Source organism: Triticum aestivum, chromosome 3A (assembly GCF_018294505.1).
Source record: "Triticum aestivum cultivar Chinese Spring chromosome 3A, IWGSC CS RefSeq v2.1, whole genome shotgun sequence".
In the NCBI taxonomy this organism is placed as follows: domain Eukaryota; kingdom Viridiplantae; phylum Streptophyta; class Magnoliopsida; order Poales; family Poaceae; genus Triticum; species Triticum aestivum.
Genome location: NC_057800.1, coordinates 427635220 through 427648131, shown reverse-complemented (window position 1 = coordinate 427648131; position 12912 = coordinate 427635220). Strand labels below are relative to the sequence as shown.

Sequence of the window (12912 nt, the reverse complement as noted above, 5' to 3'; positions counted from 1 at the left end):
GGTAGGCGTGTGGTGGTGTGTTGTGGCCGGCGGTGAGGGATTGGGTGCAGGTGGCGGCTGAGATCGACCGGCTCTGTCTGTGCAGGTGCTCGAGGTGAGTGGCTGTGATACCGGATATCTCTTGCTGGACCTAGCGGGGACGCTCGCCGGGGACTGGCAGGAGGGGGTAGGTCTAACGCTGCCGGACTTGGTGGCCGGCGTGGCGGAGATGGCCGGGCTGGGATGCTTCAGGCGAAAGCCTTCTGCCGACATCGTCGGCAACTATGATGGCGACGTCCTCGGGCGCCTTTCCCTTCATGAAGGCATCATTAGGGAGCTACCGTTGCCGCTATTTTCCTGTGCTCTGGGCGAAAGCCTTAGATCCTTCTCTGGATCGGACGACGACGCCATCTTTGATGTCGTTTTCCCCCTTGGGGGCGTTGTTTTAGGAGCCATGGATCCGCAGTTGGTCTATTGATGTCTGGGTTGGAGCGTTGGTTCGGGTTGTTGGTTTGTAGGGCGGTGGCGGTGGAGGTGCTCTGTGGCGGTGACCAATGCCTTGGTCATCCAGTGCTGATGGTTGGCCTCTCCTTTTGGGGGCTCGTGGCGGCGGTTAGGTCTCGGTGGTCGCTGCTCTTCGACGGCGTTTGAGGTTTGGTTGCCTCGCACAGTGCTCTGGTTCTCTCTATTTGTGACGGCGGCCGTGGTGTGGCCCAGAGGAGGTGCAGGATTGTCTCGGTGGATCATTGCCCTTCGGTGCGGTCTGTGGCTCTCTCTGTCGCGACGTTCCTAGGCAGTGGGATGCCCTTCGACGGTGGCTGCGACTTCCTAGCCCTTCAAGGTGCTGAGTGAATGCAGAGCAGCAGACGACTTCTTCTCTACGTCTTCTCGGCGGCGGACCTCCTTTCGACCAATCCAACAAAGCTAGTTCCCGCTCTTCTTGGTCCGCCGGTGGTGATGGGTGCTAAGTTCTTGGTATTGGCTGCTTGTCGCAGCTTGCTTCTGGTTCTCTCTCTGTGGTTCTTTGTTCGTAGCTTGCGTCTGGTTCTCCTCTCTGTTTTTCTTTGTTCCTTCTTGGGTGTGTTGGCTGCTATCTCTTGTACCCGTTGTCTTGTATCTTTCTTATTTATAATGAAAATGGTTCAGGCCGGCGTAAGCCCGCCGTAGCACCGTCAAAAAATAGTATTTTGTTGGATAATGCATTTGTGTAGTAGTTGCTTAAATTTCGGGGTTGGCTTACAACCATTTAAATATCCGGTGATTGTATTGCATGAGCAGCTTATCTACCAGTATCTGTTGATATTGGGATATTCATATAACATATTGGTAAATCAGTTCGGTTTATCTTCTTTGCAGCTATTGTGCTCTCTGATGATCACAAACCAGACAGAAGTGACGAGCGGGAACGGATTGAAAATGCTGGAGGAGTTGTTACATTTAGTGGTAAGCCTGACACTAGTTATATGATGATTTACTTTGTTGAAAACCAATCACGTGTTTGTTGAAATATCTATTAGCTGATAATGCCAAATGTTTGCTTTGCAGGAACATGGAGGGTAGGTGGTGTACTTGCCATGTCTCGGGCATTTGGAGATCGTTTGTTGAAGCCGTTTGTTGTTGCAGAGCCTGAGATTCAGGTGATCTTGCAATACTCAGTAACTTGCTGTTGTTTATACCGACTGCAAAGATGCCATTACACAATAATGCCCTAGGTCCTGATAGATGTCATGTATGCACTTGGCCACAGGGCAATTTACTTGAGTATTTGCAAAATATTTTGTCAGGAACAAGAAATAGATGATGAATTGGAGTATCTGATTTTGGCTAGTGATGGCCTGTGGGACGTGGTGTCAAATGAGGTCAGTATACCATAATACTCCATTCGTTCACAAATATAAGATGTTCTAACTTTTTTCTGAATCAGACGTTTTAGTGTTTGTTCACTCATTTCAGTCCATATGTAGTCCATATTGAAATATCCAAAACATCTTATAGTATTTGTACGGAGGGAGTACCAAATTTCATGCACAGCTGCACACACATTTTATTTTCCATTTCTTTGCGCCATGACTACCAATAGTGAAATCTCCGGTGGACTTTCTTTGTTGCATTATATATTGTAGTATGAGTTGTGGCAAATAGGGACTTGTATACGTCGTACCGACATGTGTTGTATTGAACTTGACATGTCTAGTGCACCATTGTGAAGACGCAGTGATGCAAACCAATTTGCTTTGAGCCTTATTCGGTCAGTTAATATACTATTGAAAAAGCATGGCTTCAGGATTGACAATTCGTTGACTTGTGCAAAGTTACCATCTCTTATTCTCTTCAGGCGAGAAGAAAATGATTTTCTTGCCAGCAGCTCGTTTGATTTTGCATTTAAAACTGTCATTCCTTGCCAAATTTGTGCTCATATATAATAAATGTGGTTTTGCAGCACGCCGTTGCATTTGTGAAGGAGGAGGTGGGCTCTGAAGCTGCGGCCCGAAAGCTGACAGAGATCGCTTTCACGCGTGGGAGCACCGACAATATAACATGCATAGTTGTAGAGTTTCACCGTGCCAAATAAGTGACCAAGGTTGATCTTCTTGTTTCTTTTTAGCTTATTATACATGGGATCACCTGCCATGATGCAGGTCGAACTATGGCCTCTTCATCGGTTGTCTATAATATTCCTTCATTTGTTGTGCTTGGGGTCATTGTAGAATTTCTCTTAGGGCTTGTTCGGTTTATAGAGGATTGAAGGGGGTTGAGGAGGATTAAATCCCCTACAAGTCTGCATCCCCTCAACCCCGTCCAATCCTCAATAAACCAGCGGAGAGTACAATCACGAGAAATTCTTGTGACAGTAGCTTCTTCGGGATAGGTTTAACCGAACAAAGACCAGCGAAGCTGTCATCATGAGAACCACTGTCAAGAATAGCTCGAACTGTGGACGTGTTTGCTTCACAGATGGTAACGCAAACGTTATGGAAAACATATCACATGATGTATTAGATGCAGAATGGACAAATACAGTCTCGTTTGGTTTAACCATGTAACGGAAATGACTCCCTTGACACAGCAGACCAGAACCACTAATAAATGAACAGCTTCTCAGAGCAATAAAATCAACATTGTTAAAACATTCAACTTCTAAAATAAACGCTTTTAGTACTTCACAAATCTGACCCACCCAATTCCGTCCGTTTCTGATACACTTTCATCTCTTTGTTCATTTGTAACTAATCAAGTGGATTTTTCAGTGTATGTGAAATATAAAGAGAAGTACTCTACTACTCCCTCTTTAGTTGTACTATTGAAACAATCGCAATCATCCATGTAATCAATCTTACTGGTTTGCAGCATGAATCCCTTTTTAAAATATTTGTTTTTACTAATTAGGAAGTGAATCCTTTTCTAAAATAAAATTTATTTACTATTTCCTTCGTAAACAAAATGTAAGATGTTTTAGATCACTAGAGCAATTAGGAATTTCTACGAATGTGTCCTAATAAATACTTTCCAGAACAGAAAAAAGAAACTGAAGGAGAGAAGAAAAAAAGAATTTGACCGGAGTGGGATTTGAACCCACGCCCTTTCGGACCAGAGCCTTAATCTGGCGCCTTAGACCAACTCGGCCATCCGATCTTTGATACCCGACTATTGGGATTGTCCCTCATATCAGAATGGAATTCCTGACCAAGCCACTTATGTTTTTCATCAATTCATCAGAAACAGAAACAAAAGCAAGGTGACCAGGTGTTTTACCCTCGGACCAGAAAAACTGAAGTTTAACAAAAGGTTACAATGTCCCTCTTCCCATCCGAATGAAGTTCTATCCACCCACCTGGCTAGCTACAAATCAGAGTCATGGCTTCGCTTGTGAGGATTTCACGTATCGCATGGGTGGTCATTCATGGTGGAATCAGAGTCGAAAGATCGTGCCGTGAACTGTGATGGATGATGATGATGCCGCTTGTTGGTGGCATCGATGAATGCTTCTTCTCAGCGGCATGTGTTTGGCAAGATACATCGACCTATCGTGGCTGAGTCGCAGACATGTGCTGCTTTTAGTTCTTACCGGTTTGTCTGTAATAATAAATCAGAGTTTTTCCAAAATAATTAGAGCAAAATTGCACCACATTTTGGGAACTTGCTTTTGATATCCTGTCCCTGTAGTGTCGTGAAGTCAGAAGACATGCGTCTTTGAACTACCACTGACTCGGTGCAAATATTGCTGTACAATACGTACAAATGTGGTTCTCTGTAATTTGCGGGACTAAAATAAATTCAGCCGTTATAAAGGGAAGGGAAGCCGCGTCCCACGAACCCGGCGAAATATCTTATCTTCTCGTCCCCGCGCGCCAAGCCGCAGACTCACACAGAACCCAAAACCCTACGCCCCAGCCACTCACCGGAGATGGCCGGCGGCGATATTCTCCTCCGCACCCACGGCGGCCTCCCCGTCCTCGCCAGGGCCTCCCCTCGCAGCCTCCGCCTCCGTCTTACAGCCAGCGGCCGTCGAGCCCCTTCTTCCCTGGCCGCCGCCAAGGTCGACATCGGCGACGTCGTCAGCCAGCTCCGGTCGGGAAGCGCCCGCGGCGCGGCCGACCCGAAGAGGCAGCGGAGGGTCTCGGAAGGCAGACTTGCGTTTCCCAGGGTTGTCACGAGCAGGATAAGGGGTGCCGAGGAGGAAGGGGAAGGGGAGGCTCCGCAATTGGACGCGGAGAAGATTGGCGGCGAGGCGGGTGGCGTGGATGGCTCCTACCTCAGCGAGACACGGTAATAGAGAAAGCCGAAGGCTACAAACGCCCACTCTCAAATCTTTTCAGAATTGTAGAAATGGAGAGTTTGAGTTAATGTCGCCTGATTTTACTGTTTGAAATAAGAAATGCTGGGTGTTTCTACGAGTATAGAGCTTAAATATCAAAACAGTGTGGTAGGAATAAATATAGAATGTATGTTATAATACTGTTCTGCTACAGTTAATTGATTCTACAGAGTTCTAAACTTCTAATAGCGTCCTGTGTGGTAGAAATGGAGAGTTTGAGACATTGAGGTCAGTTAATGTCGCCTGATTTTACTGTTTGAAATATAAGAAATGTGGGTGATTCTATGAGTAGAGCTTAAATCTTAAAACAGCGCGGTAGGAAGAAATTTAGAATACTGTTCTGCTACACTTAATTGATTCTTACAGAGTTCTAAACTTCTAATAGCGTCATCTGTTTGTGTGAATGCAAATCCGTAGCATTATAATCGACGGTTGCCGCCTCTTTGAAGTATTGCTGTGTTTGACATTACGGTGAATTATATTTGTATCATTTGGTTGGGCCGCTGTTAGATACTTGGGTTCTTGCCTTGTCTTTTCTCTGAACCAAGCTGCAAATGGGCATGCTGTGTTCCAGAACATGTAAGTTGATGAGAGTATAGTCATTGGCTATATAATTTTTTATCTAACTAATTTCTTACTGCAGCTGTAAAATAAGTATGGCACAGAAAAACATAGAACAACAACCAAATTTTTTGTGTTACTCGGTTTTATGTAATTCGACGCTAGGGAGTACAGATGCCATCTGGAATTGGCGACTAAACAACTAATGGTTCTAGTTCGTGACGCCAGTTGCCAACTAGACTGGGTTTGCCTGAAAGTCGAGAACTGTCAATAGCTTTATGCATTTGGATTTTTCGGTTTAGTAATCTCCTGCATATTGCAGGTTTGATCAGTGTGCTATTTCTGAATTATCACTGAAAGGCGTCAAAGATGCTGGATATGGAAGGATGACCCAGGTGCAGGAGGCAACTCTGCCAGTAATCCTTCAAGGTCAACAAAACTGCATATATTGTTGCTTCACTCTGATACAAATCTCTTGGGTGGGAGCCCTGTAACTGATATTCCAATGTATTGCTCCACTACAGGGAAAGATGTTCTTGCAAAAGCGAAGACAGGAACAGGAAAAACCGTTGCCTTTTTGGTACTCCTTTTTATTCAGCCCCAATAGTCAAATCGATGGTGTTAGCATTTACTGAACTATTGCAGTGATATTCTAAATCATTATCCAGTCCAACTGAGTTTCCTTTTTGCGTTTCTAGCTGCCAGCCATTGAGGTTCTCTCTAAATTACCCAGTTCTCAACGGAGTCAGTTGCGGTCGTCTATAAATTTGCTTGTGATGTGCCCTACTAGAGAGCTTGCAAACCAAGTCGCTGTTGAGGCCAAAAAGCTTCTCAAGTATCATCGCTCGCTAGGTGTTCAGGTTGTAATTGGTGGCACAAGAATAACTCAAGAGCAACGTAACATGCAGGCTAACCCGTGTCAGGTGATTACTTATCAGCTCAAGTTTGCACATATCTAGGTGTGGTTTATGCACTAATACTTTGTTTTGGCCAAACAGATTCTTGTTGCTACACCTGGAAGGCTTAAGGATCATCTTGAGAACACACCTGGTTTTTCTACTCGGCTCAAAGGGGTGAAGGTTCTTGTTCTTGATGAAGCTGACCGCCTACTTGACATGGGATTCAGAAGAGATATTGAAAAAATTATGGCTGCCACTCCTAAAGACCGTCAGACACTGCTGTTTTCTGCTACTGTTCCAGAAGAGGTAACTGCGTCTGTCATTATGCACTTTTAATGCCTATTTACAGTCTAATTTTGTTGAATGTTTGTTATTAGGTCTGTCAAATTTCTCACGTAGCAATGAGGAAGGACTATAGGTTCATTAACACCGTTAAAGAGGGTGACGAGGAGACACATTCACAGGTTTAGACCATCATTTTTTATGAGCTGTACGGTAAATGTTTAAAGCAAGAAAGTACCTTACATTAGTGCTGCTGCATCAGGTTAGCCAGATGTATATGATCGCACCACTTGATCTGCACTTCTCTATATTATATGATGTACTGAAGAAGCATGTCGCAGATGATGCGGACTACAAAGTAAGTTATCTTAGCAGGTAGTTTCAATCATGCATATTTAAGATGTATTGTGTCTCCTTAACTCATTACCCATGCAATTTTGCAGGTGATTATATTCTGTACTACTGCAATGGTCACGAAACTTGTTGCTGAAGTTCTCTCCCAGCTGAAACTGAATATAAGAGAGATTCATTCCAGAAAGTCACAATCTGCAAGAACTAAGGTCTCGGATGAATTCAGAAGGTCAAAGGGTGTGATATTAGTTAGTTCTGATGTATCTGCCCGTGGTGTTGATTATCCTGATGTCACCCTTGTCATACAGGTAGGTTCTGTTTTCACAGATTTAATTTTACCAATATCTCATGCACATTCCTCATAGAATTTATTTGCATTTATAAGGTTGGGATTCCTGCTGGTAGAGAACAGTATATACATAGAATTGGTAGGACAGGACGGAAAGGCAAGGAAGGGCAGGGCCTCTTACTGTTGGCTCCCTGGGAAAGCCATTTTCTTACCAGCGTGAAAGATCTGTCGGTATCAGAGGCTGTGACGCCTTCAGTTGATTCAAGCACTCAAACAGAAGTAAGCAGTATTCAGTTTAAGCACTGCTTTTTTGCAAGGTTTATTAGTTGTGTAGCTCGTTGTGTCGTTTGATCAGTCTGGTGCAAATTCAGCAGCGATGGACTACTATTAGCTGTGCATTTAACCGTCGATTTTCTTATGACAGGTGAAAGGTGCACTCAGAAGAGTAGAGATGAAGAGCAAGGAATCAGCATATCAAGCATGGTTAGGGTACTACAACTCAAACAAGACCATTGGTGGTAACAAGTCCAGACTTGTTACTCTCGGCGAAGAGTTCAGCCGGAGCATGGGACTTGCGGCCCCACCAGCCATACCCAAGCTCATTCTTCGTAAGATGGGTCTTAGCAAAGTTCCTGGCTTTCGATCTACATAGCCTGATCTGCAAGGGCAAAAGCAGGACTCATGTGCTAGAGCGCACGACTGGGCCAACCACAATGCACCTCAGTGCTGCTGATACTGGGGATTTGCAGATTGGTCTGCGGAGGATGGTCAGAGTTTGGACAACCATAGCTTCTCTCCGAGCTCAGAAGTCTTCACTTCCAGCATGGCCACTGTATTATTTTTGACGCCAAATCTTGACCGGTTCTTTAGTGCTGGTATGCTAAATCTTGACCGGTTCACTATCCATAGGAGACGGGTTCAGACAGACCCCATTGATTCATTATTTAAAGCAACAGACCAAACGATTCAGTGTCCTGATAGGATATGCTCTGATCCTTTTTCAGAAATGTATTGCTCACTGTACCACAGGGCACCACATACCTTAACAAACCCATGTCGCTACGATATGTATCAGCTAGTATTTCTGCCTGTTGTATGGAATCAGGCTTTTTCTGATGGGCAGATTAATGTGATGTATCGTAAATCTGTTAAATGCATTATCAGCATGGTCACTCCAGATAGATTGTATTACCTCAGTCAAACGACAAATCTAAGACAACTAGTTCGCGACGGAGGAAGTACAAAACGTATTTCCTTACACCCTGTTTGGATTTAGTGTTAAAAAGAGAATGGGGTGTTGCTTAATGTCTGGCTTGCTTAAAATGCTTAGTCATATGCTCCAAAAGCGTTCAACCACTTTCTCATTTTCACATGTGTCCCAAACCAAAAGTCAAACTTGGTTTCACCGATTTGATCTATCCGGTGCCACCGAGTTCATTTGACATAGTCATAGACAGAAACCCTAATCATTTCGGTCTCACCGATAGGGATCTCGGTCTCACCGAGATGGGATTGCAAACTCTCTGTTTCCCTTCGTAACGTTTCAGTCTAACCGAGATGAGCGATCGGTCCCACCGAGTTCGCAATGCAAACTCTCTGTTTTCCTTCCGTAACGTTTCGGTCTCATCGAAATGAGCGATCAGTTTCATCAAGTTTGCCCGACCAACTCTCTATTTGCCTATTACTGAAATCGGTCTCACCGAGTTCATGTGATCGGTCTAACCGAGATTAAGTTATGCCCTAACCCTAACATATCGGTCCCACCGAAAAGCCTAACGTTCACATTTTGAACTGAATCGGTCTGACCGAGTTTCACTATTCAAGTCCCACCGAGTTTGGTAAATTGTGTGTAACAGTTAGATTTTATGTGGAGGCTATATATACCCCTCCACCCTTCCTCCATTCGGGAGAGAGCGATCAGAACGTGCCTACACTTTTATTACTCATTTTCTGAGAGAGAACCACCTACTCATGTGTTGAGACCAAGATATTCCAATCCAACCACAAGAATCTTGATATCTAGCATTCGCCAAGTTGCTTTCCACTCAAATCATCTTTCCACCATATTCAAATCTGTGTGAGAGAGTTGAGTGTCGGGGAGACTATCAGTTGAAGCACAAGAGTAAGGAGTTCATCATCACCACACCATCTATTACCTTTTGGAGAGTGGTGTCTCCTAGATTGGTTAAGTGTCACTTGGGAGCCTCCGTCAAGATTGCGGAGTTGAACCAAGGAGTTTAGGGCAAGGATATCACCTACTTCGTGAAGATCTACCCAAGTGAGGCAAGTCCTTCGTGGTCGATCACTACAAAAAAAGACACATCCGTGACATTTTGGGCCGAACGAATTTTTTTGTCATGCTTATGACGATAATTGTGACAAAACCCGGTATCATCATAAATGTGGTGGGCTCCTACTTCTATGACAAAAAATCATGACAGAAACTGGACTTTTCGTCCTGGGCGGGCCGGAGACGCAACTGCATGACATTCTTTGGGTCGTCCATGACGTCAAAAACCGTGGTAGAAGCGAGGGCGAGGAAAATATCGGGGAGTTCCCGGTTACGGTGGATGGTCGGGGGCCGAGCGATACGCGTTTCTCTCGTACACGTACGCGCGCGTGTGCGAGGCGTTGCGCTCTAACTGAACCCGAGCGAGACGTTGGGCTCTAACTGAACCCGAGCGATTGCACCAGCTACGTTACTGAACCCAAGCGATTGATCCCTTGCTGTTAACTGAACCCGAGTGATTCCTTCGCTACTGTTGCTAACTGAAACCGATCGAACCCTGTCGCCTCCTTCCCTTGATGAACAATGAGTGTTGTTTGGGGGATTTGGATGAACAGTTCCCGGTGGGGGGTTGGATGAATAGGACCCCATGGTAGTAGAGGCCATTGCCATTGGATGAACAGGACTCCGATCGAGCCGGTTGGCGGTGGATGAACATGACCCCGTGGAGGGCTGGATGAACAGGACCCCGTGGAGGGCTGGTTGAACAGTAGCCGGTGGAGGGCTGGATGAACAGTAGCCCGTGGAGGGGTGGTTGAACAGGACCCTGTGGAGAGGGCTGGTTGAACAGTAGCCCGCGAAGGAGCCATGGAGGCTTGATGAACAGGAGCCCGTGGATGAACAATCGCAGGTGGAGGCTGGAGGAGGTCGACGGTGGATGAACAGTAGCCCGTGGAGGCTGGAGGAGATCGACGATGGAGATGAACAATATCTCGTGGAGTCCCGTTTTACGGTACGCCACACCCCTCCCGATGAACAGGACCCGCGTTTCGACCGTAGCGCTCCAACACAAGTCCGTTTCCTCCATTTTGCGGTACTCCACACCCCTCCCGATCAACCGGACCCCGTTTCGACCATAGGAGGTCCAAGGGAAGTCCGTTTCCTCCGTTTTGTAGTACGCCAGACCCCTCCCGATGAACAGGATCCCGTTTCGACCGTGGCTAGTCGAACACAAGGTCGTTTCCTCCGTTCTGCGGTACGTCAGGCCTTGTTTCGATCGGTTGTTCCATCCAAGCCGGTTGGCTCCCGATGAACACGACATATTCCGACCCCGTCGGTTGCCTCCCGATGAACAAGATGTTGTTTCTCCGTTCTGACCCAGCCGGTTCGCTGCCCGATGAACAGGACGCTGTTGCTGCCGTCCGTTGCCTCTCCATGTACACAAGCCCTGGCCGTCCGTATATATATGCGCAAGTACGCGCTCGGGACCCCGCCCGTATGTACGTACGGTGTCGTATTTTTTGCCCTGTGGTTGTACGTACGTGTACATGACTTAGACAGGACTGCGTGAACTGCTATGTCGGGTGCTCTACAACGACATGTGCCGCTACTTACTCGGCCACAGTTCATACTTGCAGAGAGATCGATCGACCAATATGTACGTACACGTTCGCAACCAGAATGACAATGCTATGTACGCTTCGACCAGGTGGGTCCCGACTGTTAGGCACTTCCTTGCGTGCGAAGATGTAGCTGGTGGGTCCCAGCAGTCAGGGGGCAAATATTTTTTTTGCGAAATACAGTGGCTCGTCAGGTGGGTCCCTGCTGTCAGATGGAGGAATCATTATTTTCCATGTAATAAGGAGGCACTTCCTTGCTACGTCCGTGGACCCAGCTATCAACCTCTCCACATATAGTACTCTTTCGATGGAAGTCGTTCCTTGAGCACTTGACCACGCCGCGCCGAGAGCACCAGGGCGGTGGACGACGGCTAGGCCTAGGAAGGGGACGACGCGGAGCTGGGGAAGACGCGGCAGTGGAAGCCCACGCAGAGAGGAGTACGAGGGTTCACTGGTTCGGCTGCGGTGTGAGGCTGCCGTCGCCGCAGAATAACAGGGGGTGTGGGTGAGTGGATGGCCTGGTCAGCGGTGGGAGTAGTAGGGGGCGGTGAGGCCTCTGCGGCATCACAGCCGGCCACGGGAGGCAAGAGCTCACGGCACGACCGGTGCTGGTTTGGGCGGATGGAGCAAGAAGACCAGAGGTTGAAGAAGCACTACGACTGTTGGATGGACATCGTATGGTCACTGGAGCTAGAATCATTCATATTGACTAAGTTGACAAAGCCCTCCGTACCCGTCAACTTAGTAGGCCCACAAGTCAGCCTCCCACTATGGCGGGTCCCAGCTAGCAAGGGGTATTCATTTTTTCTGTGCGTAATAAGGAGGCCCTTTCTTGCATGCGAAGATATAGCTGGTGGGACCTACCTGTCAGCACGAGGAACATTTTTTTCGCGAAATACAGAGGCCCTTCCGGTGGGCCCCAGCTGTCAGGTAGAGGAATCATTATTTTACGCGTAATAAGGAGGGATTACCTTGCATGTGGTCGTGGACCCAGTTGTCAGCCTCTCAACGTACAATCCACTTCCAATGGATGTCGTTTGTTGACCGTGTTGACCATGTCGCGCCAAGAGAACCAGGGCGGTGGACGATGGCAAGGCCTAGGAAGGGAACGACACGGAGCCAGGGAAGACTCGACAGTTGTTTCCCACGCGAAGGGGAGTACGAGGGTTTACTGGTTCGTCCGCCGTCGCCGGAGAATAACAGTGATGTCTACTACACAACCTTCTTCTTGTAGACGTTGTTGGGCCTTCAAGTGAAGAGGTTTGTAGGACAGTAGCAAATTTCCCTCAAGTGGATGACCTAAGGTTTATCAATCCGTGGGAGGCGTAGGATGAAGATGGTCTCTCTTAAACAACCCTGCAACCAAATAGCAAAGAGTCTCTTGTGTCCTCAACACACCCAATACAATGGTAAATTGTATAGGTGCACTAGTTCGACAAAGAGATGGTGATACAAGTGCAATATGGATGGTAGATATAAGTTTTTGTAATCTGAAATTATAAAAACAGCAAGGTAACTAATGATAAAAGTGAGCGAAAACGGTATTGCAATGCGTTGAAACAAGGCCTAGGGTTCATACTTTTACTAGTGCAAGTTCTCCCAACAATAATAACATAATTGGATCATATAACAATCCCTCAACATGCAACAAAGAGTCACTCCAAAGTCACTAATAGCAAAGAACAAATGAAAAGATTATTGTAGGGTACGAAACCACCTCAAAGTTATCATTTCTGATCGATCTATTCAAGAATCCGTAGTAAAATAACACGAAGCTATTCTTTTTGTCCAATATCCTAGAGTTCATACTAGAATAACACCTTAAGACACAAATCAACTAAAATCCTAATTTCACCTAGATACTCCAATGTCACCTCAAGTATCTGTGG

At 46.4% G+C, this 12912-nt stretch overlaps 1 protein-coding gene, 1 non-coding gene and 1 pseudogene across 2 annotated transcripts; 2 read left to right on the top strand and 1 right to left on the bottom strand.

The window, feature by feature from the left end:
• Positions 1-2673, top strand: part of LOC123061500 (probable protein phosphatase 2C 7) — a 6444-nt pseudogene extending 3771 nt beyond the window's left edge.
• Positions 2674-3531: 858 nt separating this feature from the next.
• On the bottom strand, positions 3532-3612 carry TRNAL-AAG (transfer RNA leucine (anticodon AAG)). The gene has a single exon. It is a non-coding gene; the product is annotated as a tRNA-Leu (tRNA).
• A 671-nt stretch (positions 3613-4283) lies between these two features.
• LOC123061497 (DEAD-box ATP-dependent RNA helicase 25) lies at positions 4284-8356 on the top strand. Its single transcript, XM_044484620.1, has 10 exons — positions 4284-4746; positions 5679-5785; positions 5881-5936; positions 6055-6279; positions 6355-6561; positions 6633-6719; positions 6800-6895; positions 6981-7196; positions 7274-7456; positions 7602-8356. Exons 1-10 carry the CDS (start codon positions 4385-4387, stop codon positions 7827-7829), a joined length of 1767 nt encoding a protein of 588 aa, XP_044340555.1. The 5' UTR covers positions 4284-4384; the 3' UTR covers positions 7830-8356.
• Positions 8357-12912: the final 4556 nt, after the last annotated feature.

Bases quoted from the DNA above. Each gene is read 5' to 3' on its own strand.
- LOC123061497 (XM_044484620.1), top strand. From the start codon at position 4,385: ATGGCCGGCGGCGATATTCTCCTCCGCACCCACGGCGGCCTCCCCGTC. The intron at 5,937-6,054 runs GTACTCCTTTTT...TTGCGTTTCTAG, and splicing joins GAAAAACCGTTGCCTTTTTG to CTGCCAGCCATTGAGGTTCT. The intron at 6,720-6,799 runs GTTTAGACCATC...CTGCTGCATCAG, and splicing joins ACGAGGAGACACATTCACAG to GTTAGCCAGATGTATATGAT.